General features: G+C 35.5%; 2 protein-coding genes across 2 annotated transcripts in view; both read right to left on the minus strand.

Annotated features, from left to right (window-relative positions):
• Window positions 1-1,340: 1,340 nt before the first annotated feature.
• Window positions 1,341-3,187, minus strand: LOC117338600 (adhesive plaque matrix protein-like). Its single transcript, XM_033899958.1, has 2 exons — window positions 2,325-3,187; window positions 1,341-1,935 (listed from the first exon to the last, which is right to left on the minus strand). The coding sequence occupies exons 1-2, from the start codon at window positions 3,185-3,187 to the stop codon at window positions 1,341-1,343; spliced, it is 1,458 nt and encodes a 485-aa protein (XP_033755849.1).
• A 463-nt stretch (window positions 3,188-3,650) lies between these two features.
• The window catches only part of LOC117337424 (sodium- and chloride-dependent GABA transporter 3-like), a 30,720-nt gene continuing 7,187 nt past the window's right edge, over window positions 3,651-27,183 (minus strand). The window contains exons 4-15 of the mRNA XM_033898405.1: window positions 23,939-24,083; window positions 23,223-23,294; window positions 22,330-22,462; window positions 21,192-21,326; window positions 20,325-20,428; window positions 19,645-19,769; window positions 17,489-17,601; window positions 12,371-12,509; window positions 5,413-5,515; window positions 4,656-4,756; window positions 4,373-4,543; window positions 3,651-3,896 (exon numbers count right to left, since the gene is read on the minus strand). Of these exons, the coding sequence (XP_033754296.1) occupies window positions 5,472-5,515; window positions 12,371-12,509; window positions 17,489-17,601; window positions 19,645-19,769; window positions 20,325-20,428; window positions 21,192-21,326; window positions 22,330-22,462; window positions 23,223-23,294; window positions 23,939-24,048 (975 nt within the window). The 5' untranslated portion in view covers window positions 24,049-24,083 and the 3' untranslated portion in view covers window positions 3,651-3,896; window positions 4,373-4,543; window positions 4,656-4,756; window positions 5,413-5,471. The remainder of the gene's footprint in view (window positions 3,897-4,372; window positions 4,544-4,655; window positions 4,757-5,412; window positions 5,516-12,370; window positions 12,510-17,488; window positions 17,602-19,644; window positions 19,770-20,324; window positions 20,429-21,191; window positions 21,327-22,329; window positions 22,463-23,222; window positions 23,295-23,938; window positions 24,084-27,183) is intronic.

Consider the following 27,183-nt stretch of genomic DNA (forward strand, 5'->3'; position numbering starts at 1 on the left):
ATATAATATTTCAAATCATGGACAGAGAAGCTATTTCTTATTATGAATAAATTGTAAAAAGTAATAAAAAAGAACAATGAGATTGGAATATATGGGATATATTGTTGCAAGATTTGTTAGTCACTATCTGTCATAAAAATATATCGTTTTGGACGTCCTAATTATAAATGACTGCTATGGTAATTTAAAGACGTGTCCTCCCCATATGTTATTGAATTAGCATACAGAACTATCATTTGGGTCTGTTGCAATTACTCCATTTACACACTCTTCATATTCACCCTCTATATTTGATAAACACCATTATAGATAAAGCATAACCGATTTGTGTGGTATTATAATACTGAGGTTGTTTGCTGAGGAAAGTTAATATCAAAGAAATTAAATCCGTTTCAGGTATTAATTTAGGTAGTGTTTGCGTGACAGCACTTTTTATCAAGAAATGGGTACAACACTCCACTACAGGCTCACAGCAGAGGGGGCTATAATCCATGGGAAAATTTTCGTAATAACCAGTTTTGTCAGAAAAAAATACATATCTTAACCATAATAAAACATTTGCAAATTTTAAGATGCACTAAACATGCAAGTTTAAATTTAAAAAAAACCTTTTTTTTAGGCCCAAAACAACGCACGTTTTATCTATTTGACCACGTGATTGTAATAAGTACTTGCTATAAATCAATGGTTTCTTTATACTTCTTTTATGCTGAATTAGGTTACAAACAGTAACTATGCAAATATACTTAGATGTGTTAATAATGCAGTTAAGATGGAATGTATAAGTATTATACCGTATCGTCATCAAAGCGTACCACCTTCGTCATTTCTGTTATATTCAGATAATGCTGTTTAGTGTCAACCTACAAATATTTTAACTAAGCGAAAATTCACAGCTGCGAATTAGCTTTTTAATGTAGGAAAAACGAATCGCAGTTGGACATGTCAATTTTTTCGCAGGAGGGCTTTCAATCATCTCACATTCACTTTACATCTTTGACTTACTTTTTACTTGGCAAAATTTCATCTTCTTTCATTTTGCTCTATTTTGACGAATTCACATTACCTTTGATTACATGACATGCAAATTAAGTCCCGAGTTGATATCTTAGATTTATAATCACATTTTACAGAAGACATTTTCATAATCCAGTGTCAGTGTCGATCTGTGACAATCGAGTCGAGCTCATCAATGCAGTCAAGTAAGGGTTAAAGTATACGGTAGGATTTGTCTCCCTTGCACTACAATGTACCTACTTTGTCTTGTACAATTGTGCTGACGTGTTTTGGATAGGACTTTCTTTTGTTATCAATGCGTAGGTCAATAAAAATTGCTTGAATTAGAAAAACACAGTGGGATAGAAATAAATGCAAATGGTAACAAAGAGAAGTAGGCGGTGAGCAGTACGTTTGGTGTGAGGTGAGCGGTGAGCAGTACGTTTGGGGTTAGATGGACAGTGAGTAGTACGTTTGGTGTGAGATGGGCTGTGAGCAGTACGTTTGGTGTGAGATGGGCGGTGAGCAGTACGTTTGGTGTGAGATGGGCTGTGAGCGGTACGTTTGGTGTGAGATGGGCGGTGAGCAGTACGTTTGGTGTGAGATGGGCGGTGAGCAGTACGTTTGGTGTGAGATGGGCGGTGAGCAGTACGTTTGGTGTGAGATGGGCGGTGAGCAGTACGTTTGGTGTGAGGTGGGCGGTGGCCGGTACGTTTGGTGTGAGATGGGCTGTGAGCGGTACGTTTGGTGTGAGATGGGCGGTGAGCAGTACGTTTGGTGTGAGATGGGCGGTGAGTAGTACGTTTGGTGTGAGGTGGGCGGTGGCCGGTACGTTTGGTGTGAGATGGGCGGTGAGCAGTACGTTTGGTGTGAGATGGGCGGTGAGTAGTACGTTTGGTGTGAGGTGGGCGGTGGCCGGTACGTTTGGTGTGAGATGGGCTGTGAGCGGTACGTTTGGTGTGAGATGGGCGGTGAGCAGTACGTTTGGTGTGCGATGGGCGGTGAGCAGTACGTTTGGTGTGAGATGGGCGGTGAGCAGTACGTTTGGTGTGAGATGGGCGGTGAGTAGTACGTTTGGTGTGAGATGGGCGGTGAGTAGTACGTTTTGTGTGAGATGGGTGGTGAGCAGTACGTTTGGTGTGAGATGGGTGGTGAGCAGTACGTTTGGTGTAAGATGGGCGGTGAGCAGTACATTTGGTGTGAGGTGAGCAGTACGTTTGGTGTGAGATGGGCGGTGGGCATTACGTTTGGTGTGAGATGGGCGGTGAGCAGTACGTTTGGTGTGAGGTGAGCAGTACGTTTGGTGTGAGATGGGCGGTGGGCATTACGTTTGGTGTGAGATGGGCGGTGAGCAGTACGTTTGGTGTGAGATGGGCGGTGAGCAGTACGTTTGGTGTGAGGTGAGCAGTACGTTTGGTGTGAGATGGGCGGTGAGCAGTACGTTTGGTGTGAGGTGAGCAGTACGTTTGATGTGAGATGGGAGGTGAGCAGTACGTTTGGTGTGAGCGGTACGTTTGGTGTGAGATGGGCGGTGAGCAGTACGTTTGGTGTGAGATGGGTGGTGAGCAGTACGTTTGGTGTGAGATTGGCGGTGAGCATTACGTTTGGTGTGAGATGGGCGGTGAGCAGTACGTTTGGTGAGAGATGGGTGGTGAGCGGTACGTTTGGTGTGAGATGGGCGGTGAGTAGTACGTTTGGTGTGAGATGGGCGGTGAGTAGTACGTTTGGTGAGAGATGGGTGGTGAGCGGTACGTTTGGTGTGAGATGGGCGGTGAGTAGTACGTTTGGTGTGAGATGGGCGGTGAGCAGTACGTTTTGTGTGAGTTGGGCGGTGAGCAGTACGCTTGGTGTGAGATGGGCGGTGAGCAGTACGTTTGGTGTTAGATGGACAGTGAGTAGTACGTTTGGTGTTAGATTGGCGGTGAGCAGTACGTTTGGTGTGAGATGGGCGGTGAGCAGTACGTTTGGTGTGAGCGGTAAGTTTGGTGGGCGGTGAGCAGTACGTTTGGTGTGAGCAGTACGCTTGGTGTGAGGTGGGCGGTGAGCAGTACGTTTGGTGTGAGCGGTAAGTTTGGTGTGAGATGGGTGGTGAGTAGTACGCTTGGTGTGAGGTGGGCGGTGAGCAGTACGTTTGGTGAGAGATGGGTGGTGAGCAGTACGTTTGGTGTGAGGTGGGCGGTGAGCGGTACATTTGGTGTGAGATGGGCGGTGAGCGGTACATTTGGTGTGAGATGGGCGGAGAGCAGTACGTTTGGTGTTAGTTGGTCAGTGAAAGGTACGTTTGGTATGAGGTAATGTTGTAGCCCATTTCTTCCGGTTGAATTTGCATAATGGCTAATCATTATCTAACATCAAGTTGAAAGTTATGATGGAATACTTTTGAAAAAGACAATACAGAAAACAAGGTTCATTTCTCTAGCGGCGGACTTTGAACCTGCTACCTGGCAATACGTACCCGGTTAAAATGCTAAAATAAGAAGAATATTAAAAAATTGAATCCTTTGAAATTCCATTATGCTGCTTTGATGGACTTCTGGTTTAAGCTGCGTCAATTTCCAATCTAATAATCGCTTTCCTAAAGATGATACTGTGTAGCAACTACCAGCTGTAGTCAGGTGTCTCTCTATGCAGTCATGGAATAAACATATGACAAGTTTTGCAATTTCCAATTTTCCTTTTAAATGTAATTTTCGTGGTGTCGCCTTTTACTCTCCAATATCTCCTAATCTGTTTTATGTTTTGAATATTAATCACGAACTGGTAATTACACACAGTCAGTAGTCTATCAGTTGTTTTGGTCCAGGGCTGTTCTGAAACTTGATGCTTTGTGTAAATCTATCGCTTATGTAGGAGGCTTGCTGTAGATTTTGACCCAAAGGGGTTGTTGATGTCTTCAGTCTCTGAAAAAAAGAATACAAACTGGCTTGACAAATAATAATTAACACACCATAGAAGGAAAATATATGCTTTATGTCATACATTATATAAGACAGAAGCTGAATATATTTTCAGCACTTGACTTTTCACAAACTTTGTCTCTCGGCGAATATAATTATCTACGTATATATACATATATATGTATACCAATTATCTTTATATATACATAACAAAGAAAACTATATCTTGCTTATATTGACACAAACACTGTACAAAAGGTATTCCTGTGTAACTGGTATGATTAATAGTCACTATATAAAACATACCTGTGAATCACCAATAAATATATCTGTATGTACAATGACACTGTATAATTGTATATAATTCTTTTTTTTTTTTTTTTTTTTTGTAAACATACCTGCATTTAAATATTAGTATTATGTTTCTATTTTTTCGATAACATATATATATAATTTAACTCCTAGAGATAAACACATACCTGTATGAAAGTACCGGGTGTTCGCAGTATCTGTCCTATTGCTACACCGACCAATATAAATATTGGTACTAGCCCTAGGATTATCCCAAATACGTGCGCCCCATCAGGATACTCATAGCCATCGGTTCCAGACAACAGGTTAAAATTCAGTCCTTGTAAGATCAGCAGAATCTTAAATAAATAGAAAGTCAATTTTTGATTTTTTTTAATTATTTTTTTTATTCCTTTTTTTTTTTTTTTTTTTTGCGAAACATGCAGGACTTAGCTTAACTTAGACACATACCATACTTAAGGTCGGAGTAAGGTATCTCCAGGAAATTTTGAGCCACGGACCGACTCTATATCCCAGCATATACTCCATAGCATTGTAGAAAAAGTCCGCTCCTTCAAAAGGTATTCAAAACATGAATGAAGCAAAATATCACAAACAGTATACTGCTGGTAGTCCCCTATCTACTATAACTTTAACATGCTAATAATTTCAAACAACTATTTCTCATTTTATCAGATTAATATTAAAACAAAGCTCACTGCATACCTCAAACTAAATGGAAGAATAACTTACCATATTGAAGGTACAAAAAGGTGATGTCGCTATATCGAATAAACAAAACCGATAAAGTATTTCTGTCATTGCTGCTCACATAATCCAATAAGAGTGGCTTCAACCACCTAATGACTCGGAGTAATTGTTAATACTAGGATCTTATTATCGCTTCCCGTATTTTGATTCTTCATTAACATATATGCTCTGACTAGATGTGTTTTTTTAACTTATTGTGAATATTTTTCAGTATGTGCAAGCTGACACTTCTATATAATCTTATTAGCAAACAACAAGTGGGTTCTTTTTCCGTAGAAATTACTTATTGGTCATGGTGACGCAGTCATTTCTAACAAGATCTACCTGCAGCGCCAAACGTTATTATTATAGTTCAGGCAAATTACACATCAATATCAAGACTTGCCTATCTCAAGCGGATTATAATCATGTATAAATTATCATTAAATGATTTAATAACGATATAATAAAGGTATACCTATTATCCAGCCTACAGCTATGGCCTCCCACATCAGCTGCCACACAAGCAGCATGCCACTAGCGCCGTAGTAATCCACAAGGCTGAACACGTATATCCCGCCCTGTACAGGATTGAAACAGACAAACATAAATACGTACATCCCATGGTGAACAGGGATTAAAACAAACAGACTAACATAAACAAGTACATTCGGTGGTGAACAGGGATAAGAAACAAATTTATCCTGAAACTGCCACCGCATTGTCGGAATACATCCAAAATATATATTTTTGCTGTATACGGTAGTGACGGAAAACAGCTCAATTTTTAAATCTTAGCACGAGCTTTAATTCGACTGACCTACTTTTAATTATTATTATTTTTTGCAGGATAAATGAAATACATGGTCAGTGCTGAAAATATAAGCTGTATTTTTGGTTCGACACAGAAAGACTTTTGTCTTTCTTTACCCTAGCCGAAATACAGCTTATATTTTTAGATATTGGCCATGTATTCTCTATATATTAACATAAACATATATATCTTGTCTCGTGCTAGAAGCAAACAGATTATCATAAAGACACATAGATTACTCTTAACGGGAAAATCTATAAGTCAGACCAGGTGTTTCTGAAGAGCAATGCTCAACTCTTCACGACCACCATTACAATTTGTGATCAAAGCCTGATGTCGCCTTCTACAGATTCACGATTTAACAATCGACGAGTGTTAACAGCAGTGGACATTTACCACTTAATTTAAGATATTTTGATGAACACTTTTAACAGCCAATCAATTGTGACGTAAGCACAAAAGGTTGGTGAAAGCAGGATTGTTTCCTTCCCTGTCATGTGATAAAAGTGTTACAAAGTAGATTATTTTAAGACAGGTATAGTTTTCAATTAACTCTATAACAGTACATTCTGGGTACAGATTGGAGAAGGCGGCTGATATAGAAGAGTACTTGATATCGGTATTTTTTTTAAATTGTATTACGTTGTCGAAGTGGTAAACCTATTCGAATTTCACCCGTATCCATCAATTGTGAGAGGCCACGTCAAATACGTCACCTCTCGCCATTGAATCAGTTATCGGTCACCGTCAAATAGGTTACCTCTCACCATTAGATCAGTTACCGGTCACCGTCAAATAGGTTACCTCTCACCATTAAATCAGTTACCGGTCATCGTCAAATACGTTACCTCTCACCATTAAATCAGTTACCGGTCACCGTCAAATAGGTTACCTCTCACCATTAAATCAGTAACCCGGTCATCGTCAAATACGTTATAATTACCTTTCACCATTAAATCAGTTACCGGTCATCGTCAAATAGGTTACCTCTCACCATTAAATCAGTTACCGGTCATCGTCAAATAGGTTACCTCTCACCATTGAATCAGTTACCGGTCATCGTCAAATACGTCACCCCTCACCATTAAATCAGTTACCGGTCACCGTCAAATAGGTTACCTCTCACCATTAAATCAGTTACCGGTCACCGTCAAATAGGTTACCTCTCACCATTAAATCAGTTACCGGCCACCGTCAAATAGGTTACCCCTCACCATTAAATCAGATACCGGTCATCGTCAAATAGGTTACCTTTCACAATTAAATCAGTTACCGGTCACCGTCAAATAGGTTACCTCTCACCATCAAATCAGTTACCGGTCATCGTCAAATAGGTTACCTCTCACCATTAAATCAGTTACCGGTCACCGTCAAATAGGTTACCTCTCACCATTAAATCAGTTACCGGTCACCGTCAAATAGGTTACCTCTCACCATTAAATCAGTTACCGGCCACCGTCAAATAGGTTACCCCTCACCATTAAATCAGATACCGGTCATCGTCAAATAGGTTACCTTTCACAATTAAATCAGTTACCGGTCACCGTCAAATAGGTTACCTCTCACCATCAAATCAGTTACCGGTCATCGTCAAATAGGTTACCTCTCACCATTAAATCAGTTACCGGCCACCGTCAAATAGGTTACCCCTCACCATTAAATCAGTTACCAGTCATCGTCAAATAGGTTACCCCTCACCATTAAATCAGTTACCGGTCACCGTCAAATAGGTTACCTCTCACCATTAAATCAGTTACCGGTCATCGTCAAATAGGTTACCTTTCACCATTAAATCAGTTACCGGTCATCGTCAAATAGGTTACCCCTCACCATTAAATCAGTTACCGGTCACCGTCAAATAGGTTACCTCTCACCATTAAATCAGTTACCGGTCATCGTCAAATAGGTTACCTTTCACCATTAAATCAGTTACCGGTCATCGTCAAATAGGTTACCTTTCACCATTAAATCAGTTACCGGCCACCGTCAAATAGGTTACCTCTCACCATTAAATCAGTAACCCGGTCATCGTCAAATACGTTATAATTACCTTTCACCATTAAATCAGTTACCGGTCATCGTCAAATAGGTTACCTCTCACCATTAAATCAGTTACCGGTCATCGTCAAATAGGTTACCTCTCACCATTGAATCAGTTACCGGTCATCGTCAAATACGTCACCCCTCACCATTAAATCAGTTACCGGTCACCGTCAAATAGGTTACCTCTCACCATTAAATCAGTTACCGGTCACCGTCAAATAGGTTACCTCTCACCATTAAATCAGTTACCGGCCACCGTCAAATAGGTTACCTCTCACCATTAAATCAGTTACCGGTCATCGTCAAATAGGTTACCTCTCACCATTAAATCAGTTACCGGTCATCGTCAAATAGGTTACCTCTCACCATTAAATCAGTTACCGGCCACCGTCAAATAGGTTACCTCTCACCATTAAATCAGTTACCGGTCATCGTCAAATAGGTCACTTTTCGCCATTAAATCAGTTACCGGCCTCCGTCAAATAGGTTACCTCTCACCATTAAATCAGTTACCGGCCACCGTCAAATAGGTTACCCCTCACCATTAAATCACTTACCGGTCACCGTCAAATAGGTTACCCCTCACCATTAAATCACTTACCGGTCACCGTCAAATAGGTTACCCCTCACCATTAAATCAGTTACCGGTCACCGTTAAATAGGTTACCTTTCACCATTAAATCAGTTACCGGTCATCGTCAAATAGGTTACCTCTCACCATTAAATCAGTTACCGGTCACCGTCAAATAGGTTACCTCTCACCATTAAATCAGATACCGGTCATCGTCAAATACGTTACCTCTCACCATTAAATCAGTTACCGGTCACCCTCAAATGCGTTACCTCTCGCCATTAAATCAGTTACCGGTCATCGTCAAATAGGTTACCTCTCACCATTAAATCAGTTACCGGTCACCGTCACAAAGGTTACCTCTCACCATTAAATCAGTTACCGGCCACCGTCAAATAGGTTACCTTTCACCATTGAATCAGTTACCGGTCATCGTCAAATACGTTACCTCTCACCATTAAATCAGTTACCGGTCACCCTCAAATGCGTTACCTCTCGCCATTAAATCAGTTACCAGTCATCGTCAAATACGTCACCTCTCACCATTGAATCAGTTACCGGTCACCGTCAAATACGTTATTATTACCTTTCACCATTAAATCAGTTACCGGTCATCGTCAAATAGGTTACCTCTCACCATTAAATCAGTTACCGGTCATCGTCAAATAGGTTACCTTTCACCATTAAATCAGTTACCGGCCACCGTCAAATAGGTTACCTCTCACCATTAAATCAGTAACCCGGTCATCGTCAAATACGTTATAATTACCTTTCACCATTAAATCAGTTACCGGTCATCGTCAAATAGGTTACCTCTCACCATTAAATCAGTTACCGGTCATCGTCAAATAGGTTACCTCTCACCATTGAATCAGTTACCGGTCATCGTCAAATACGTCACCCCTCACCATTAAATCAGTTACCGGTCACCGTCAAATAGGTTACCTCTCACCATTAAATCAGTTACCGGTCACCGTCAAATAGGTTACCTCTCACCATTAAATCAGTTACCGGCCACCGTAAAATAGGTTACCTCTCACCATTAAATCAGTTACCGGTCATCGTCAAATAGGTTACCTCTCACCATTAAATCAGTTACCGGTCATCGTCAAATAGGTTACCTCTCACCATTAAATCAGTTACCGGCCACCGTCAAATAGGTTACCTCTCACCATTAAATCAGTTACCGGTCATCGTCAAATAGGTCACCTTTCGCCATTAAATCAGTTACCGGCCTCCGTCAAATAGGTTACCTCTCACCATTAAATCAGTTACCGGCCACCGTCAAATAGGTTACCCCTCACCATTAAATCACTTACCGGTCACCGTCAAATAGGTTACCCCTCACCATTAAATCACTTACCGGTCACCGTCAAATAGGTTACCCCTCACCATTAAATCAGTTACCGGTCACCGTTAAATAGGTTACCTTTCACCATTAAATCAGTTACCGGTCATCGTCAAATAGGTTACCTCTCACCATTAAATCAGTTACCGGTCACCGTCAAATAGGTTACCTCTCACCATTAAATCAGTTACCGGTCATCGTCAAATACGTTACCTCTCACCATTAAATCAGTTACCGGTCACCCTCAAATGCGTTACCTCTCGCCATTAAATCAGTTACCGGTCATCGTCAAATAGGTTACCTCTCACCATTAAATCAGTTACCGGTCACCGTCAAAAAGGTTACCTCTCACCATTAAATCAGTTACCGGCCACCGTCAAATAGGTTACCTTTCACCATTGAATCAGTTACCGGTCATCGTCAAATACGTTACCTCTCACCATTAAATCAGTTACCGGTCACCCTCAAATGCGTTACCTCTCGCCATTAAATCAGTTACCAGTCATCGTCAAATACGTCACCTCTCACCATTGAATCAGTTACCGGTCACCGTCAAATACGTTATTATTACCTTTCACCATTAAATCAGTTACCGGTCATCGTCAAATAGGTTACCTCTCACCATTAAATCAGTTACCGGTCACCGTCAAATAGGTTACCTCTCACCATTAAATCAGTTACCGGCCACCGTCAAATACGTTACCTCTCACCATTAAATCAGTTACCGGTCACCCTCAAATGCGTTACCTCTCGCCATTAAATCAGTTACCGGTCACCGTCAAATAGGTTACCTCTCACCATTAAATCAGTTACCGGTCACCGTCAAATAGGTTACCTCTCACCATTAAATCAGTTACCGGTCACCGTCAAATAGGTTACCTCTCACCATTAAATCAGTTACCGGTCACCGTCAAATAGGTTACCTCTCACCATTAAATCAGTTACCGGTCACCGTCAAATAGGTTACCTCTCACCATTAAATCAGTTACCGGCCACCGTCAAACAGGTTACCCCTCACCATTAAATCAGATACCGGTCATCGTCAAATAGGTTACCTTTCACCATTAAATCAGTTACCGGTCATCGTCAAATAGGTTACCTTTCACCATTAAATCAGTTACCGGTCACCGTCAAATAGGTTACCTCTCACCATTAAATCAGTTTCCGGTCACCGTCAAATAGGTTACCTCTCACCATTAAATCAGTTACCGGTCATCGTCAAATACGTTACCTCTCACCATTAAATCAGTTACCGGTCACCCTCAAATGCGTTACCTCTCGCCATTAAATCAGTTACCAGTCATCGTCAAATACGTCACCTCTCACCATTGAATCAGTTACCGGTCATCGTCAAATACGTCACCTCTCACCATTGAATCAGTTACCGGTCATCGTCAAATAGGTTACCTTTCACCATTAAATCAGTTACCGGTCATCGTCAAATACGTTATAATTACCTTTCATCATTGAATCAGTTACCGGTCATCGTCAAATAGGTTACCTTTCACCATTAAATCAGTTACCGGTCATCGTCAAATACGTTATAATTACCTTTCACCATTGAATCAGTTACCGGTCATCGTCAAATAGGTTACCTTTCACCATTAAATCAGTACCCGGCCACCGTCAAATACGTTATAATTACCTTTCATCATTGAATCAGTTACCGGTCACCGTCAAATACGTTATAATTACCTTTCACCATTGAATCAGTTACCGGTCATCGTCAAATAGGTTACCCCTCACCATAAAATCAGTTACCGGTCATCGTCAAATAGGTTACCTTTCACCATTGAATCAGTTACCGGTCACCGTCAAATAGGTTACCCCTCACCATTGAATCAGTTACCGGTCATCGTCAAATAGGTTACCTTTCACCATTGAATCAGTTACCGGTCACCGTCAAATAGGTTACCTTTCACCATTAAATCAGTTACCGGTCACCGTCAAATAGGTTACCTCTCACCATTAAATCAGTTACCGGTCACCGTCAAATAGGTTACCTCTCACCATTAAATCAGTTACCGGTCATCGTGAAATAGGTTACCTCTCACCATTAAATCAGTTACCGGTCATCGTGAAATAGGTTACCTCTCACCATTAAATCAGTTACCGGTCACCGTCAAATAGGTTACCTCTCATCATTAAATCAGTTACCGGTCATCGTCAATTAGGTTACCTCTCACCATTAAATCAGTTACCGGTCATCGTCAAATACGTTATAATGACCTTTCATCATTGAATCAGTTACCGGTCATCGTCAAATAGGTTACCCCTCACCATTGAATCAGTTACCGGTCATCGTCAAATAGGTTACCTTTCACCATTGAATCAGTTACCGGTCACCGTCAAATAGGTTACCTTTCATCATTGAATCAGTTACCGGTCATCGTAAAATAGGTTACCTCTCACCATTAAATCAGTCACCGGTCACCATTAAATATATTAGCTATCACCATTGCATCAGTTACCATTTGTCGTTGAATAAGTTACCTTTCACCGCCCAATATGTAAGTTATCCGTTTTCCGATTAATATGTTACCTGCGGATAGATTCATCCAAAACATATATATGTGCACATAATCTGAATATTACATACATCTGGTGAGAAAGACCTAGACTACCCTGTATGTGTGAAAGACACAATGTTTAAAGCTAACCTTTGTAAGGAAGACAAAGCCGAGCAGATACGACACGACACAATACACGCCGTAGAGAAAGCATCTTTCCCTTCATTGTCCTCAGTCTCTTGGGGTATAGGTCCACTATAGGAGTAATTAGAGTCTCGATACCAACAACCTGTCAACATTTTACCAGTACATGGATGAGTAATTAATGATTAAGATACACGTTATTTTACTCTGAATAAGCCGAATGTAAAAGTCAATATGTATTATATATACTATATTGTATGTTTATGAGTTATGTCAGATGTTCATAACAGATCTAACTTAAATATTAACTTGAATATAGTTTTGTGTAATGGATCAGAAAAAAAAGATGAGAGAAAGCTATTCATAATGTAGGTTTGTTTAATAGCTACATTACAAACACACACACACATATACATTCAAGTTAATCCTTATAGTTTAATATACTGTACACAATCCCTCTGGAAATCCACTTTCATAGATAGACTCTTTTCTCATTGAAATCATTACGCCCGCTGTATAAGCCAATCAAAAGTCACATTGCAAACGTCGACGTCATTTTTATATTGTGGCATAAAAATATAAATTTCAAAGCCATTTGAATTGCCTGTTACCAGGAAGATTAAATTAATGAAGTTTATGATATAACTTTTTTGTTTTGTCAGATAAATGTATATCGTTTGATATGATTTATATCTTTAAAATATGTAAGATATCTCAAGAACTCTTACCAGTATATGATTAATTTCAGATATTTTTTGGATGTTCTACTTTATTGTATCATTCTATAATAGAGTAAACCAGGACTTAGTAGAGATAGTAAATGTAAGTTAAATTATAACAATGGTAAATGTAAGTTGAATTATAATAATGGTAAATGTAAGTTAAATAATGATAATGGTAAATCATAGTTTAATTATAATAATTGTAAATGTAAGTTAAATTATAATAATGGTAAATGTAAGTTAAATTATAACAATGGTAAATCATAGTTAAATTATGATAATGGTAAATGTAAGTTAAATTATAATAATGGTAAATGTAAGTTAAATTATAACAATGGTAAATGTAAGTTGAATTATAATAATGGTAAATGTAAGTTAAATAATGATAATGGTAAATCATAGTTAAATTATAATAATTGTAAATGTAAGTTAAATTATAATAATGGTAAATGTAAGTTAAATTATAACAATGGTAAATCATAGTTAAATTATGATAATGGTAAATGTAAGTTAAATTATAATAATGGTAAATGTAAGTTAAATTATAACAATGGTAAATCATAGTTAAATTATGATAATGGTAAATGTAACTTAAATTATAATAATGGTAAATCATAGTTAAATTATGATAATGGTAAATGTAAGTTAAATTATAATAATGGTAAATGTAAGTTAAATTATGATAATGGTACATGTAAGTTAAATTATAATAATGGTAAATGTAAGTTAAATTATAATAATGGTAAATGTATGTTAAATTATAATAATGGTAAATGTAAGTGAAATTATAACAATGGTACATGTAAGTTAAATTATAATAATGGTAAATGTATGTTAAATTATAATAATGGTAAATCATAGTTTAATTATAATAATGGTAAATGTAAGTTAAATTATAATAATTGTAAATGTATGTTAAATTATAATAATGGTAAATGTAAGTTAAATTATAATAATTGTAAATGTAAGTTAAATTATAATAATTGTAAATGTAAGTTAAATTATAATAATGGTAAATGTAAGTTAAATTATAATAATGGTAAATGTATGTTAAATTATAATAATGGTAAATGTAAGTGAAATTATAATAATGGTAAATCATAGTTTAATTATAATAATTGTAAATATAAGTTAAATTATAATAATGGTAAATGTAAGTTAAATTATAATAATTGTAAATGTATGTTAAATTATAATAATGGTAAATGTAAGTTAAATTATAATAATTGTAAATGTAAGTTAAATTATAATAATGGTAAATGTAAGTTAAATTATAATAATTGTAAATGTATGTTAAATTATAATAATGGTAAATGTAAGTTAAATTATAATAATTGTAAATGTAAGTTAAATTATAATAATGGTAAATGTAAGTTAAATTATAATAATGGTAAATGTATGTTAAATTATAATAATGGTAAATGTAAGTGAAATTATAATAATGGTAAATGTATGTTAAATTATAATAATGGTAAATGTAAGTTGAATTATAATAATGGTAAATGTAAGTTAAATTATAATAATGGTAAATGTATGTTAAATTATAATAATGGTAAATGTAAATTAAATTATAATAATTGTAAATGTATGTTAAATTATAATAATGGTAAATGTAAGTTAAATTATGATAATGGTAAATGTAAGTTAAATTATAATAATGGTAAATGTATGTTAAATTATAATAATGGTAAATGTAAGTTAAATTATAACAATGGTAAATCATAGTTAAATTATGATAATGGTACATGTATGTTAAATTATAATAATGGTAAATGTAAGTGAAATTTTAACAATGGTAAATCATAGTTTAATTATAATAATGGTAAATGTAAGTTAAATTATAATAATGGTAAATCGTAGTTTAATTATAATAATGGTAAATGTAAGTTAAATTATAATAATGGTAAATGTAAGTTAAATTATAATAATGGTAAATGTATGTTAAATTATAATAATGGTAAATGTAAGTGAAATTATAACAATGGTACATGTAAGTTAAATTATAATAATGGTAAATGTATGTTAAATTATAATAATGGTAAATCATAGTTTAATTATAATAATGGTAAATGTAAGTTAAATTATAATAATTGTAAATGTATGTTAAATTATAATAATGGTAAATGTAAGTTAAATTATAATAATTGTAAATGTAAGTTAAATTATAATAATTGTAAATGTAAGTTAAATTATAATAATGGTAAATGTAAGTTAAATTATAATAATGGTAAATGTATGTTAAATTATAATAATGGTAAATGTAAGTGAAATTATAATAATGGTAAATCATAGTTTAATTATAATAATTGTAAATATAAGTTAAATTATAATAATGGTAAATGTAAGTTAAATTATAATAATTGTAAATGTATGTTAAATTATAATAATGGTAAATGTAAGTTAAATTATAATAATTGTAAATATAAGTTAAATTATAATAATGGTAAATGTAAGTTAAATTATAATAATTGTAAATGTATGTTAAATTATAATAATGGTAAATGTAAGTTAAATTATAATAATTGTAAATGTAAGTTAAATTATAATAATGGTAAATGTAAGTTAAATTATAATAATGGTAAATGTATGTTAAATTATAATAATGGTAAATGTAAGTGAAATTATAATAATGGTAAATGTATGTTAAATTATAATAATGGTAAATGTAAGTTGAATTATAATAATGGTAAATGTAAGTTAAATTATAATAATGGTAAATGTATGTTAAATTATAATAATGGTAAATGTAAGTTAAATTATGATAATGGTAAATGTAAGTTAAATTATAATAATGGTAAATGTATGTTAAATTATAATAATGGTAAATGTAAGTTAAATTATAACAATGGTAAATCATAGTTAAATTATGATAATGGTACATGTATGTTAAATTATAATAATGGTAAATGTAAGTGAAATTTTAACAATGGTAAATCATAGTTTAATTATAATAATGGTAAATGTAAGTTAAATTATAATAATGGTAAATCGTAGTTTAATTATAATAATGGTAAATGTAAGTTAAATTATAATAATGGTAAATGTAAGTTAAATTATAATAATTGTAAATGTAAGTTAAATTATAATAATGGTAAATGTAAGTTAAATTATAACAATGGTAAATCATAGTTAAATTATGATAATGGTAAATGTAAGTTAAATTATAATAATGGTAAATGTAATTTAAATTATAATAATGGTAAATGTAAGTTAAATTATGATAATGGTTCATGTATGTTAAATTATAATAATGGTAAATGTAAGTTAAATTATAACAATGGTAAATCATAGTTAAATTATGATAATGGTAAATGTATGTTAAATTATAATAATGGTAAATGTAAGTTAAATTATAACAATGGTACATGTAAGTTAAATTATAACAATGGTACATGTAAGTTAAATTATAATAATGGTAAATCGTAGTTTAATTATAATAATGGTAAATGTAAGTTAAATTATAATAATGGTAAATGTAAGTTAAATTATAATAATTGTAAATGTAAGTTAAATTATAATAATGGTAAATGTAAGTTAAATTATAACAATGGTAAATCATAGTTAAATTATGATAACGGTAAATGTAAGTTATATTATAATAATTGTAAATGTAATTTAAATTATAATAATGGTAAATGTAAGTTAAATTATGATAATGGTACATGTATGTTAAATTATAATAATGGTAAATGTAAGTTAAATTATAACAATGGTAAATCATAGTTAAATTATGATAATGGTAAATGTAAGTTAAATTATAATAATGGTAAATGTAAGTTAAATTATAACAATGGTAAATCATAGTTAAATTATGATAATGGTAAATGTAAGTTAAATTATAATAATGGTAAATGTAAGTTAAATTATAATAATGGTAAATCATAGTTTAATTATGATAATGGTAAATTTAAGTTAAATTATAACAATGATAAATCATAGTTAAATTATGATAATGGTAAATGTAAGTTAAATTATAATAATGGTAAATGTAAGTTAAATTATAACAATGGTAAATCATAGTTAAATTATGATAATGGTAAATGTAAGTTAAATTATAACAATGGTAAATCATAGTTAAATTATGATAATGGTAAATGTATGTTAAATTTTAATAATGGTACATGTATGTTAAATTATAATAATGGTAAATGTAAGTTAAATTATAATAATGGTACATGTATGTTAAATTATAATAATGGTAAATGTAGGTGAAATTATAATAATGGTAAATCTAGGTGAAATTATAACAATGGTACATGTAAGTTAAATTATGATAATGGTAAATGTATGTTAAATTATAATAATGGTAAATGTAAGTTGAATTATAATAATGGTAAATCTAAGTGAAATTATAACAATGGTATACATCCATGCAGTCAAAACTACACTAAGCAACACTCACTTCAGTCCCAAAGCCGACGACAAAGAGCATCAAGAAGAACAGACTCGACCAAAATGGAGCTACCGGCATCTGTGTGACAGCTTTAGGGTAGGTAATGAAAGCCAGTCCAGGGCCTAACAAGCGGACAGAAATTAATATAAGCACATGCCTGATCTCTGGTTGGTACACATTGTAATATGATGTCGTATTAAGGCAAAACTAAAACGTTGTCACAATTTAGTCTTAGAAACAGTCGTGTTTGTAGAACGTGGTAGTCATCATCTAAAATTACTAGATTTGAAGTAAACTTTGATATGAAATGCATTGCAATTACACAACATAACCCAATACAAATAGGGGAGACAACTACTGCAGTACAAACACTACAAACGTAAAGTGGCATACAAACGTAAAGTGACACTCCTGGATTAGACTCAAATATCCCACAGGTTACGAAGGAATAACGTTAATTAATGAATACGATAGATAACTTTTCCTGTTATTGCTATAAATTCGTATATGTCTATTCCATAGCACACGCAATAATTTGATTGAACTTTGTATTTGAACCGCATAGGGAACAGACATTGAAAAAGTACAACGTTGACAAGCTAAGAGTAGATCAAACGTTTGGACACACAAGAAAACAAGTCATAGTATATAAGATGGTTGTCCAAATTCGAAATAGTAGAGAACTTTCTTGCTCGAGCAATGTAAGCCTTTCCCATACCTTATGTACTTGACTTGAGGTCCATACTATATGTATTATATGAAGGGAAGTAACTCCCCGGTAGAGTAAACCGTACAAAAAAATTGAGTCCCACTTTATTACATATCAACGTCAAGAAAAATGTTTAATATTTCCAACTAGTGTTCACACAAAGATATTGGCCAAGTATGGAGCAGTTTTTTGACAGAACAAATTAAAAAAGTAGGTTGATCAGGCTAGGTAAACAAATGTTTGTCCCGTGGAATAAAAGACCGGTTGCTAATGGGTAGCTCACCATCAAGGGCAAATACACGGATTTCACGCTTGTCGTGTCGCTATAGAAACGAAACAAAGTTCACCTACCTTGCTGAGATATTGTTACGATTGCCCTGCAGGTAGGGCGTTAGAATTTTACCTGCTGCCCCCATTGCATGATCGTAAAAGGCGACTAAATTTGGGATCTTATCTTTTCTCTTCTTTCTTAACAACTTTGTTCTTCCTAATGTCTCCCTTGACAACGCCTCACTTTTGGCCTTTAGTTGAGCGTTTGCCCCTGTGAGGAAGGCTTTGTGTCCTGTCCTCTGGCGGAGACTTACCAGAGTCTTTAAAAATTGTTGTTGTTACTCCTGCTTAGCGCTCAGCATATTAGGAGTTGGACGACTGGTTCGCCCGTTGTCAGTATAATGTGACCGGGTGCTTGGTGTCTTCGGCAGTATGCTTCAGTGAGGTAGCACTATAAATTGGCAAAAGATCCTGCCTATCACAAGGAGACTTAACACAAACATACCACAACCTCCAAAATACGCATACGCACTCACCATACGCATGCATATCGCACGCACGGGAGGCCGTCCTTAAATGACCTTAGCTGTTAATAGGACGTTAAGCAAATAAAACCAAACCAAACCAAATATTGTTACGACCCGTCTGTAGTGCGGACATTAGGTTGAAATCAACATGACATGTATATTGTTTGATTCATATTAACGTTCCTTTTTAGACTTCTTTCCAAATCATATTTTACCACATTGAGGAATATCATTCAAAATAAGACAAGCTGCGTCATTAACTAGAGGATTGTTGGGAATTTACTGCATAAAAGCTTTTACTCTGGTTGTGTATCAACTCTAATCTCAGGTAGATTTAAATCTTTTCTAATCTCTGCCTATTTTTTTTTTTTTTTTTTTTTGTTGCTTTTAACAAATCAGTGTTTGACTGAAATTTGGCTAAGGTAATTGGCGACATACGACGCTATACATGCACCTGACCTATTTCACTGTCAAAGGTAATTGGCGACATACGACGCTATACATGCACCTGACCTATTTCACTGTCTAAGATATGCAGCTGCAGAGTTTAAGTAACATACAAAACTTATGTTACGGAGAAGAATATGACAATTATCTCAAAAAGATCTCCATATTTATATACAAAAATGTTATAAAAAGAACAGATACACCAATATGACCTGCATCAGCTACTGCGGATATCGGTAACCCTTGGGTTTTTGCCATAAACCCGAGGATTGAAAATACTGCTAGTCCTCCGTATATACTAGTCAGACTGTTGATGCCGGCAATGAAGAAGCAGTCTCTAAAGAGAAAAATGTCATTTTATTGGCCATGTTGTCTTTAAATCAATCATACTGATACACAGTGATGTCAAGGGCATCATCCCCATATATATCTATATTAGATATGTCCCGACTTAATTGGTTTTCCCTTAATATTTTATCTACGTGGCAGGTATAACACCTATATCACTCACAAAAGGCCTATAATTGATGGATATTTATGGCCAAATAATGCCACGTAATGCTCATAGAGGGCTTCGTTTTAAATGTATAACTGATTTGTGTTCATATACCAGCATGAATGTTATAGTTATTAAGGTAAGTAGATAGGTAATCACTCTGTATCTCGACCACTGACGTAATACCTGGAACAACCTGATGCCCTTTTTATGTTTAGTTTACGACTACTACGCGTTATACGAGACAGAAACTGAAAAAAGCTGGACATTATCCAGTTGCTCATTCACATATGATTGTAATTTCGTCCGGTACTGTTTGTTACGAGTACGAATAACTCCTCCTGATACCAACATAAACCTTGCCACATTAGCTAGTTTGATTCTTGTCTTCCTTACCGATAGAAGTTATTGTGCTCTTTGTTGTAAGAGCCGATCATTGGCATAGCACCGAATGTTAAGCCCAAGGAAAACAAAATCTGTGTTCCAGCGTCGATCCATACCTGTTTAAAGATAAATAATACAATTTTGTTAATATGAAATATTTTGCTTGACGTGATTGGATTACAGACATGACGTCAATGTTTGTTGTCGTAACATAATACAATTGTTGTGAATGTGCAAAGAGTACGTGTAGCTTGGGTAAACCCTAGGATAAGGTTCATAGAATCGTTCAAATCTTTTGAGTGAGGCAGTGGGATCTCGAGATTCTTTTTTTGCCAAAAATGAGGATTGAGTGTTTAGCAACGTAAGAAGCTTGCCTCGAGAGTTGAAATTCCCCCGTCTCACTCTCAAAGAGATGTATAATTATTTTTCTTTAACATTATATCTATATAATTGTTATGGTAAATGCTAATATATATCTAGTGTTTATTTTCATATGAATGCAATCTCAAAATATGAATGTGTAGAACGTATTATATTTTCCCATCGACAATAAACAGTGATGGGTAGCAGAACGGTTGCTTGCCTAATACCTCATATAAGGATCATTGTTCATTCAACGGCGAAGAAAGGTATGTGATGACATTTTACACCTGTAATTGGTTACATTTTTAAAGATTCATCTACAATATCTTACAATGTTGAAGGGATTACTTATCTATTTGTCAAGAGAGACCATTGAATAGTTGATGATAGAAATGAATGAAGCAATCGATTTTTAGATGATTGACCAACAAATGCAGCTCATTAGGTAACATTAGATCTCTGGCACATAAACACATATGCACATTTTACATTGACACGTAGGACAAATCTACTAACCTGGTAGTTCTTAAGATAACTGAAATTTGGCTCCAGGTAAAATCGGATGCCATCTGTAGCTCCGTCGAGGGTGACTCCACGTACGAGTAGGATTGTCAGTATTACGTAAGGAAAGAGTGATGTCACATACATTATCTACAATGTCAGTATTACGTAAGGAAAGAGTGATGTCACATACATTATCTACAATGTCAGTATTACGTAAGGAAAGAGTGATGTCACATACATTATCTACAATGTCAGTATTACGTAAGGAAAGAGTGATGTCACATACATTATCTACAATGTCAGTATTACGTAAGGAAAGAGTGATGTCACATACATTATCTACAATGTCAGTATTACGTAAGGAAATAGTGATGTCACATACATTATCTACAACAATAAATAATTGGCATTTATACGTGAATCGTTACTTTAGCATTTAACACTGTAATTACTCTTTATATCTACATTACCACTCTACTAAATCATTGTTCTAGTTTTTTAACTTACAGTTCTGTTGTTTCAATTAAAATATAAAAATGATCGTTTAAGTTTATAATTATATTGTGTAAATTAACAGCTTTCATTGTTCATATTTCCTCTTTTACATCAATATTTGTACTTTTATCGTGTATACTCGTTTCTATGGTTATATTTCTATTCCTCAACTGTTATATTGATAATTTCACAGTTTATATCTCCATCCCTCAACTGTTTATATTAATCATTCAACGATATATATTTCCATCCCTCAACTGTTTATATTAATCATTCCACAGTTTATATCTCCATCCCTCAACTGTTTATATTAATCATTCCACAGTTTATATCTCCATCCCTCAACTGTTTATAGTAATCATTCAACAATATATATCTCCATCCCTCAACTGTTTATATTAATCATTCCACAGTTTATATCTCCATCCCTCAACTGTTTATATTAATCATTCAACGATATATATTTCCATCCCTCAACTGTTTATATTAATCATTCAACGATATATATCTCCATCCCTCAACTGTTTATATTAATCATTCCACAGTTTATGTCTTCATCCCTCAACTGTTTATATTAATCATTCCACAGTTTATATCTCCATCCCTCAACTGTTTATATTGATCATTCACGGTACATATATCGGTTTATATCTACCTTTCCGGTGATTCTGATTCCCCTACAGACACACAGATACAATACTATCCACACAAACAATGAACATATAGCCAGTTCCTTTACAATGCTGCCGGGCGATTCCATACCGTCCGACATCTGGAGGGTCCGGTATCTACAACATATTGTTATATTACAACATTTTATTGTCAAGCAATCCCGTAACTGTTTCATAGTAATTCTTGTGTGAAAGCTAGAACAACCTACCCACAGTATTAAGTTCTAGTGATTGGTGAATCTGGATGTTAAAGAATAAACTTTATGTTTTGACATGTGAATTATTGAATATTTATCAAAACCTCGTCACGAGAAGGGTATATTGTATACCCTATCTACATCATTGTTCAATCGCTACGCTTCTCGCACATTCATAATGTGGCGGGCTTTGGAAGAACATGTGCATTCGTAATAATCACACACTGTCCAATCCATGTAATTTCAGATGGTATAATTATATTTCTGTGACATTATCTTCCCAAAACAACTGTAGGATTTGTTGTGATGTATTAACTATTCTGCTCATTTGACCTTGCTATTAAAGTGTGAAACAAAAAGAATTGATATGCGTGTAGATCGAATATCATACCATGTCCCTGTGGTCTCACAGTCTTCAGTACAAACAATACTATGAATTTGTGCCTTTAGAATCACATTTAGTCCATGTGACCATACCTCAAAACGCCTTCTATACAAACAATAATTTAAGTTTGTACCCAATGAATTTAGCTGTGACCGTACTTCTTACCGTACAAACAATATAAGGTTATAGCTAAAGAGGTATATTGTTTCTGTATCCCTACTTCCACGCCTCTTATTTTAGAAACAATAATAGGAGTTTGAAACTGTGGAATTATACTATGTCCCTGTGACCTTACCTCCAAAACTCCACTGTTGAATCAATTGTTAAGTTCATAGTTGTGGAATTATGAGTTGCTTCTGTGACACACCTGGAACATAAAAGCTAAATGATCAATTAAAAACAAAAAGAAATCCGACTGTAATGGTTCCACACAACAGCGTTGAATCCATTACCTTAAATTAAGTCACTTTATTAGCTAATTTAAGTTGAGAAATAATATTATTCTGTTGTGCAGTCAAAATATTTCACTTAATCATCACATTATATCAGGTTAAAATATGCTTCATAATCGTCACGCAATGCAAAATGTTCGTCGTCACGTCTGGTCAAGATTTAAAAAAAAAAAAAGTTATTGCATCATCGAATCATCGACTGCTCAAGTTGTATTTTCGAAGTGAAGCAAGGCGGAGAGTAGAAAACTAAGTCAGGTAACAAGTCTATATCAGAAGTACTGAAGGTCAAATATTCAATATATTGAACAGACAGGGGCAACTCAAGCATTGGCAGAAAGACATAGATTCAGGAACATAATAAACTAATAAACACCGAAATGAAGTGAAAAGTATAAGGAAGTCCTACGGGAAAGGGGATAATATTTCTTGGTTTTTTGTTTTCTTTTTGTTTGTGTGGTTTTGTGTGTGTGTTTTGTGTGTTTTTGGGGTTTTTTTTGTGTGTGTGTGTGTTTGATTTTTTTTATCGATATATTTGTCGTAAAATACACATAATACGTACATTGGAGTGTTCCATTCGTTATCACAAGTAGCCCAGGGTAGTTCTGACGTCAGACTCATCACGAAGTAAAAGGCGCTCCAAATCAGCACCATGACGTAATAAATGTTCATGATGAACGTAATTCACATGGCTGCGACACCAATGCCTGCAATTTACAATGTATTAACAAGTGTCATGTACAAAGTCTTGCAACAAAAGCCGTTATGCACGTGGTTGAGACGTCATGCCATCTGTACATGACATGCACGAACAAGGCCACAACAAGACAACAATTGCAAACAAACTATTTGGTGACTCAAGAATCCCCGAAATATCAAATGTGCTCCATTAACATGCAAATGAAACCCCAGTGTTACAGAAACGACCAGATTTTGTCACCTTTCTGTTTAAACAGTACAGTAGAGGTATATATAGAGAATACATGGTCAGTGTCTTAAAATATAAGCTGTATTTTGGCGAGGGTAAAGAAAGACAAAAGTGGCGAGCCTTGGCGAGCAAAATATAAAAAATAATCATTTTGAAGTGAAACGGTGTCAAAAATGATAGAAATATGTTCGCCTTTTAAACGTAGTTTCACTTTGAAGTAGGTCAGTCGAACCGACGCACGTGCTAAGATTCCAAAATACAACTGTTTTCCGTCACTGCCGTAAACAGCAAAAATATATACGGTGGGTGTATTCCGACAATGCGGTGGCAGTTGCAGGATAAAAAGGGATAGACGCCAGCTTGCTGTAGAGAAGCAGATGGACGTCATGTTACTGTATGAATACTGTATATAAACTCGTGGACGTCACATTACTGTATGAATGGTATTGTGTATAAACTCGTGGACGTCACGTTACTGTAGGAATGGTACTGTATATAAACTCGTGGACGTCACGTTACTGTAGGAATGGTACTGTATATAAACTCATGGACGTCACATTACTGTAGGAATGGTACTGTATATAAACTCGTGGACGTCACGTTACTGTAGGAATGGTATTGTGTATAAACTCGTGGACGTCACGTTACTGTAGGAATGGTACTGTATATAAACTCGTGGACGTCACGTTACTGTATGAATGGTACTGTATATAAACTCGTGGACGTCACGTTACTGTAGGTATGGTACCGTATATAAACTCGTGGACGTCACGTTACTGTAGGAAAGGTACTGTATATAAACTCGTGGACGTCACGTTACTGTAGGAATGGTACTGTATATAAACTCGTGGACGTCACGTTACTGTATGAATGGTACCGTATATAAACCCGTGGACGTCACGTTACTGTAGGAATGGTACTGTATATAAACTCGTGGATGTCACGTTACTGTAGGAATGGTACTGTATATAAACTCGTGGACGTCACGTTACTGTATGAATACTGTATATAAACTCGTGGACGTCACGTTACTGTAGGAATGGTACCGTATATAAACTCGTGGACGTCACGTTACTGTAGGAATGGTACTGTATATAAACTCGTGGACGTCACGTTACTGTAGGAATGGTACTGTATATAAACTCGTGGACGTCACGTTACTGTAGGAATGGTACTGTATATAAACTCGTGGACGTCACGTTACTGTAGGAATGGTACCGTATATAAACTCGTGGACGTCACGTTACTGTAGGAATGGTACTGTATATAAACTCGTGGACGTCACGTTACTGTAGGAATGGTATTGTGTATAAACTCGTGGACGTCACGTTACCGTAGGAATGGTATTGTGTATAAACTCATGGACGTCACGTTACTGTAGGAATGGTACCGTATATAAACTCGTGGACGTCACGTTACTGTAGGAATGGTACTGTATATAAACCCGTGGACGTCACGTTACTGTAGGAATGGTACTGTATATAAACTCGTGGACGTCACGTTACTGTAGGAATGGTACCGTATATAAACCCGTGGACGTCACGTTACTGTAGGAATGGTACTGTATATAAACCCGTGGACGTCACGTTACTGTAGGAATGGTACTGTATATAAACTCGTGGACGTCACGTTACTGTAGGAATGGTACTGTATATAAACTCGTGGACGTCACGTTACTGTAGGAATGGTACTGTATATAAACTCGTGGACGTCACGTTACTGTAGGAATGGTATTGTGTATAAACTCGTGGACGTCACGTTACTGTAGGAATGGTACCGTATATAAACTCGTGGACGTCACGTTACTGTAGGAATGGTACTGTATATAAATTCGTGGACGTCACGTTACTGTAGGAATGGTACTGTATATAAACTCGTGGACGTCACGTTACTGTAGGAATGGTACTGTATATAAACTCGTGGACGTCACGTTACTGTAGGAATGGTACTGTATATAAATTCGTGGACGTCACGTTACTGTAGGAATGGTACTGTATATAAACTCGTGGACGTCACGTTACTGTAGGAAGGGTACCGTATATAAACTCGTGGACGTCACGTTACTGTAGGAATGGTACTGTATATAAACTCGTGGACGTCACGTTACTGTAGGAATGGTACTGTCTATAAACTCGTGGACGTCACGTTACTGTAGGAATGGTACTGTATATAAACTCGAGGACGTCACGTTACTGTATGAATACTGTATATAAACTCGTGGACGTCACGTTACTGTAGGAATGGTACTGTATATAAACTCGTGGACGTCACGTTACTGTATGAATGGTACTGTATATAAACTCGTGGACGTCACGTTACTGTAGGAATGGTACCGTATATAAACTCGTGGACGTCACGTTACTGTATGAATGGTACTGTATATAAACTCGTGGACGTCACGTTACTGTAGGAATGGTACTGTATATAAACTCGTGGACGTCACGTTACTGTAGGAATGTTACCGTATACAAACTCGTGGACGTCACGTTACTGTATGAATGGTACTGTAAATAAACTCGTGGACGTCACGTTAGTGTATGAATGGTACTGTATATAAACTCGTGGACGTCACGTTACTGTAGGAATGGTATTGTGTATAAACTCGTGGACGTCACGTTACTGTATGAATGGTACTGTATATAAACTCGTGGACGTCACGTTACTGTAGGAATGGTACTGTAAATAAAGTCGTGGACGTCACGTTACTGTATGAATGGTACTGTATATAAACTCGTGGACGTCACGTTACTGTAGGAATGGTACTGTGTATAAACTCGTGGACGTCACGTTACTGTAGGAATGGTATTGTGTATAAACTCATGGACGTCACGTTACTGTAGGAATGGTACTGTATATAAACTCGTGGACGTCACGTTACT

The sequence above is a fragment of the Pecten maximus genome, chromosome 11 (genome assembly GCF_902652985.1).
Source record: "Pecten maximus chromosome 11, xPecMax1.1, whole genome shotgun sequence".
NCBI lineage: Eukaryota > Metazoa > Mollusca > Bivalvia > Pectinida > Pectinidae > Pecten > Pecten maximus.

What these genes read in the sequence shown, in the direction of transcription:
- LOC117338600 (XM_033899958.1), bottom strand. Translation starts at nt 3,187, where the DNA reads ATGTACCGCTCACCGCCCACCTCACACCAAACGTACTGCTCACCACCC. An exon ending in CCGCCCATCTCACACCAAAC is followed by an intron (nt 1,936 to 2,324) that starts GTAATGCCCACC and finishes TACCGCTCACAG; the next exon opens with CCCATCTCACACCAAACGTA.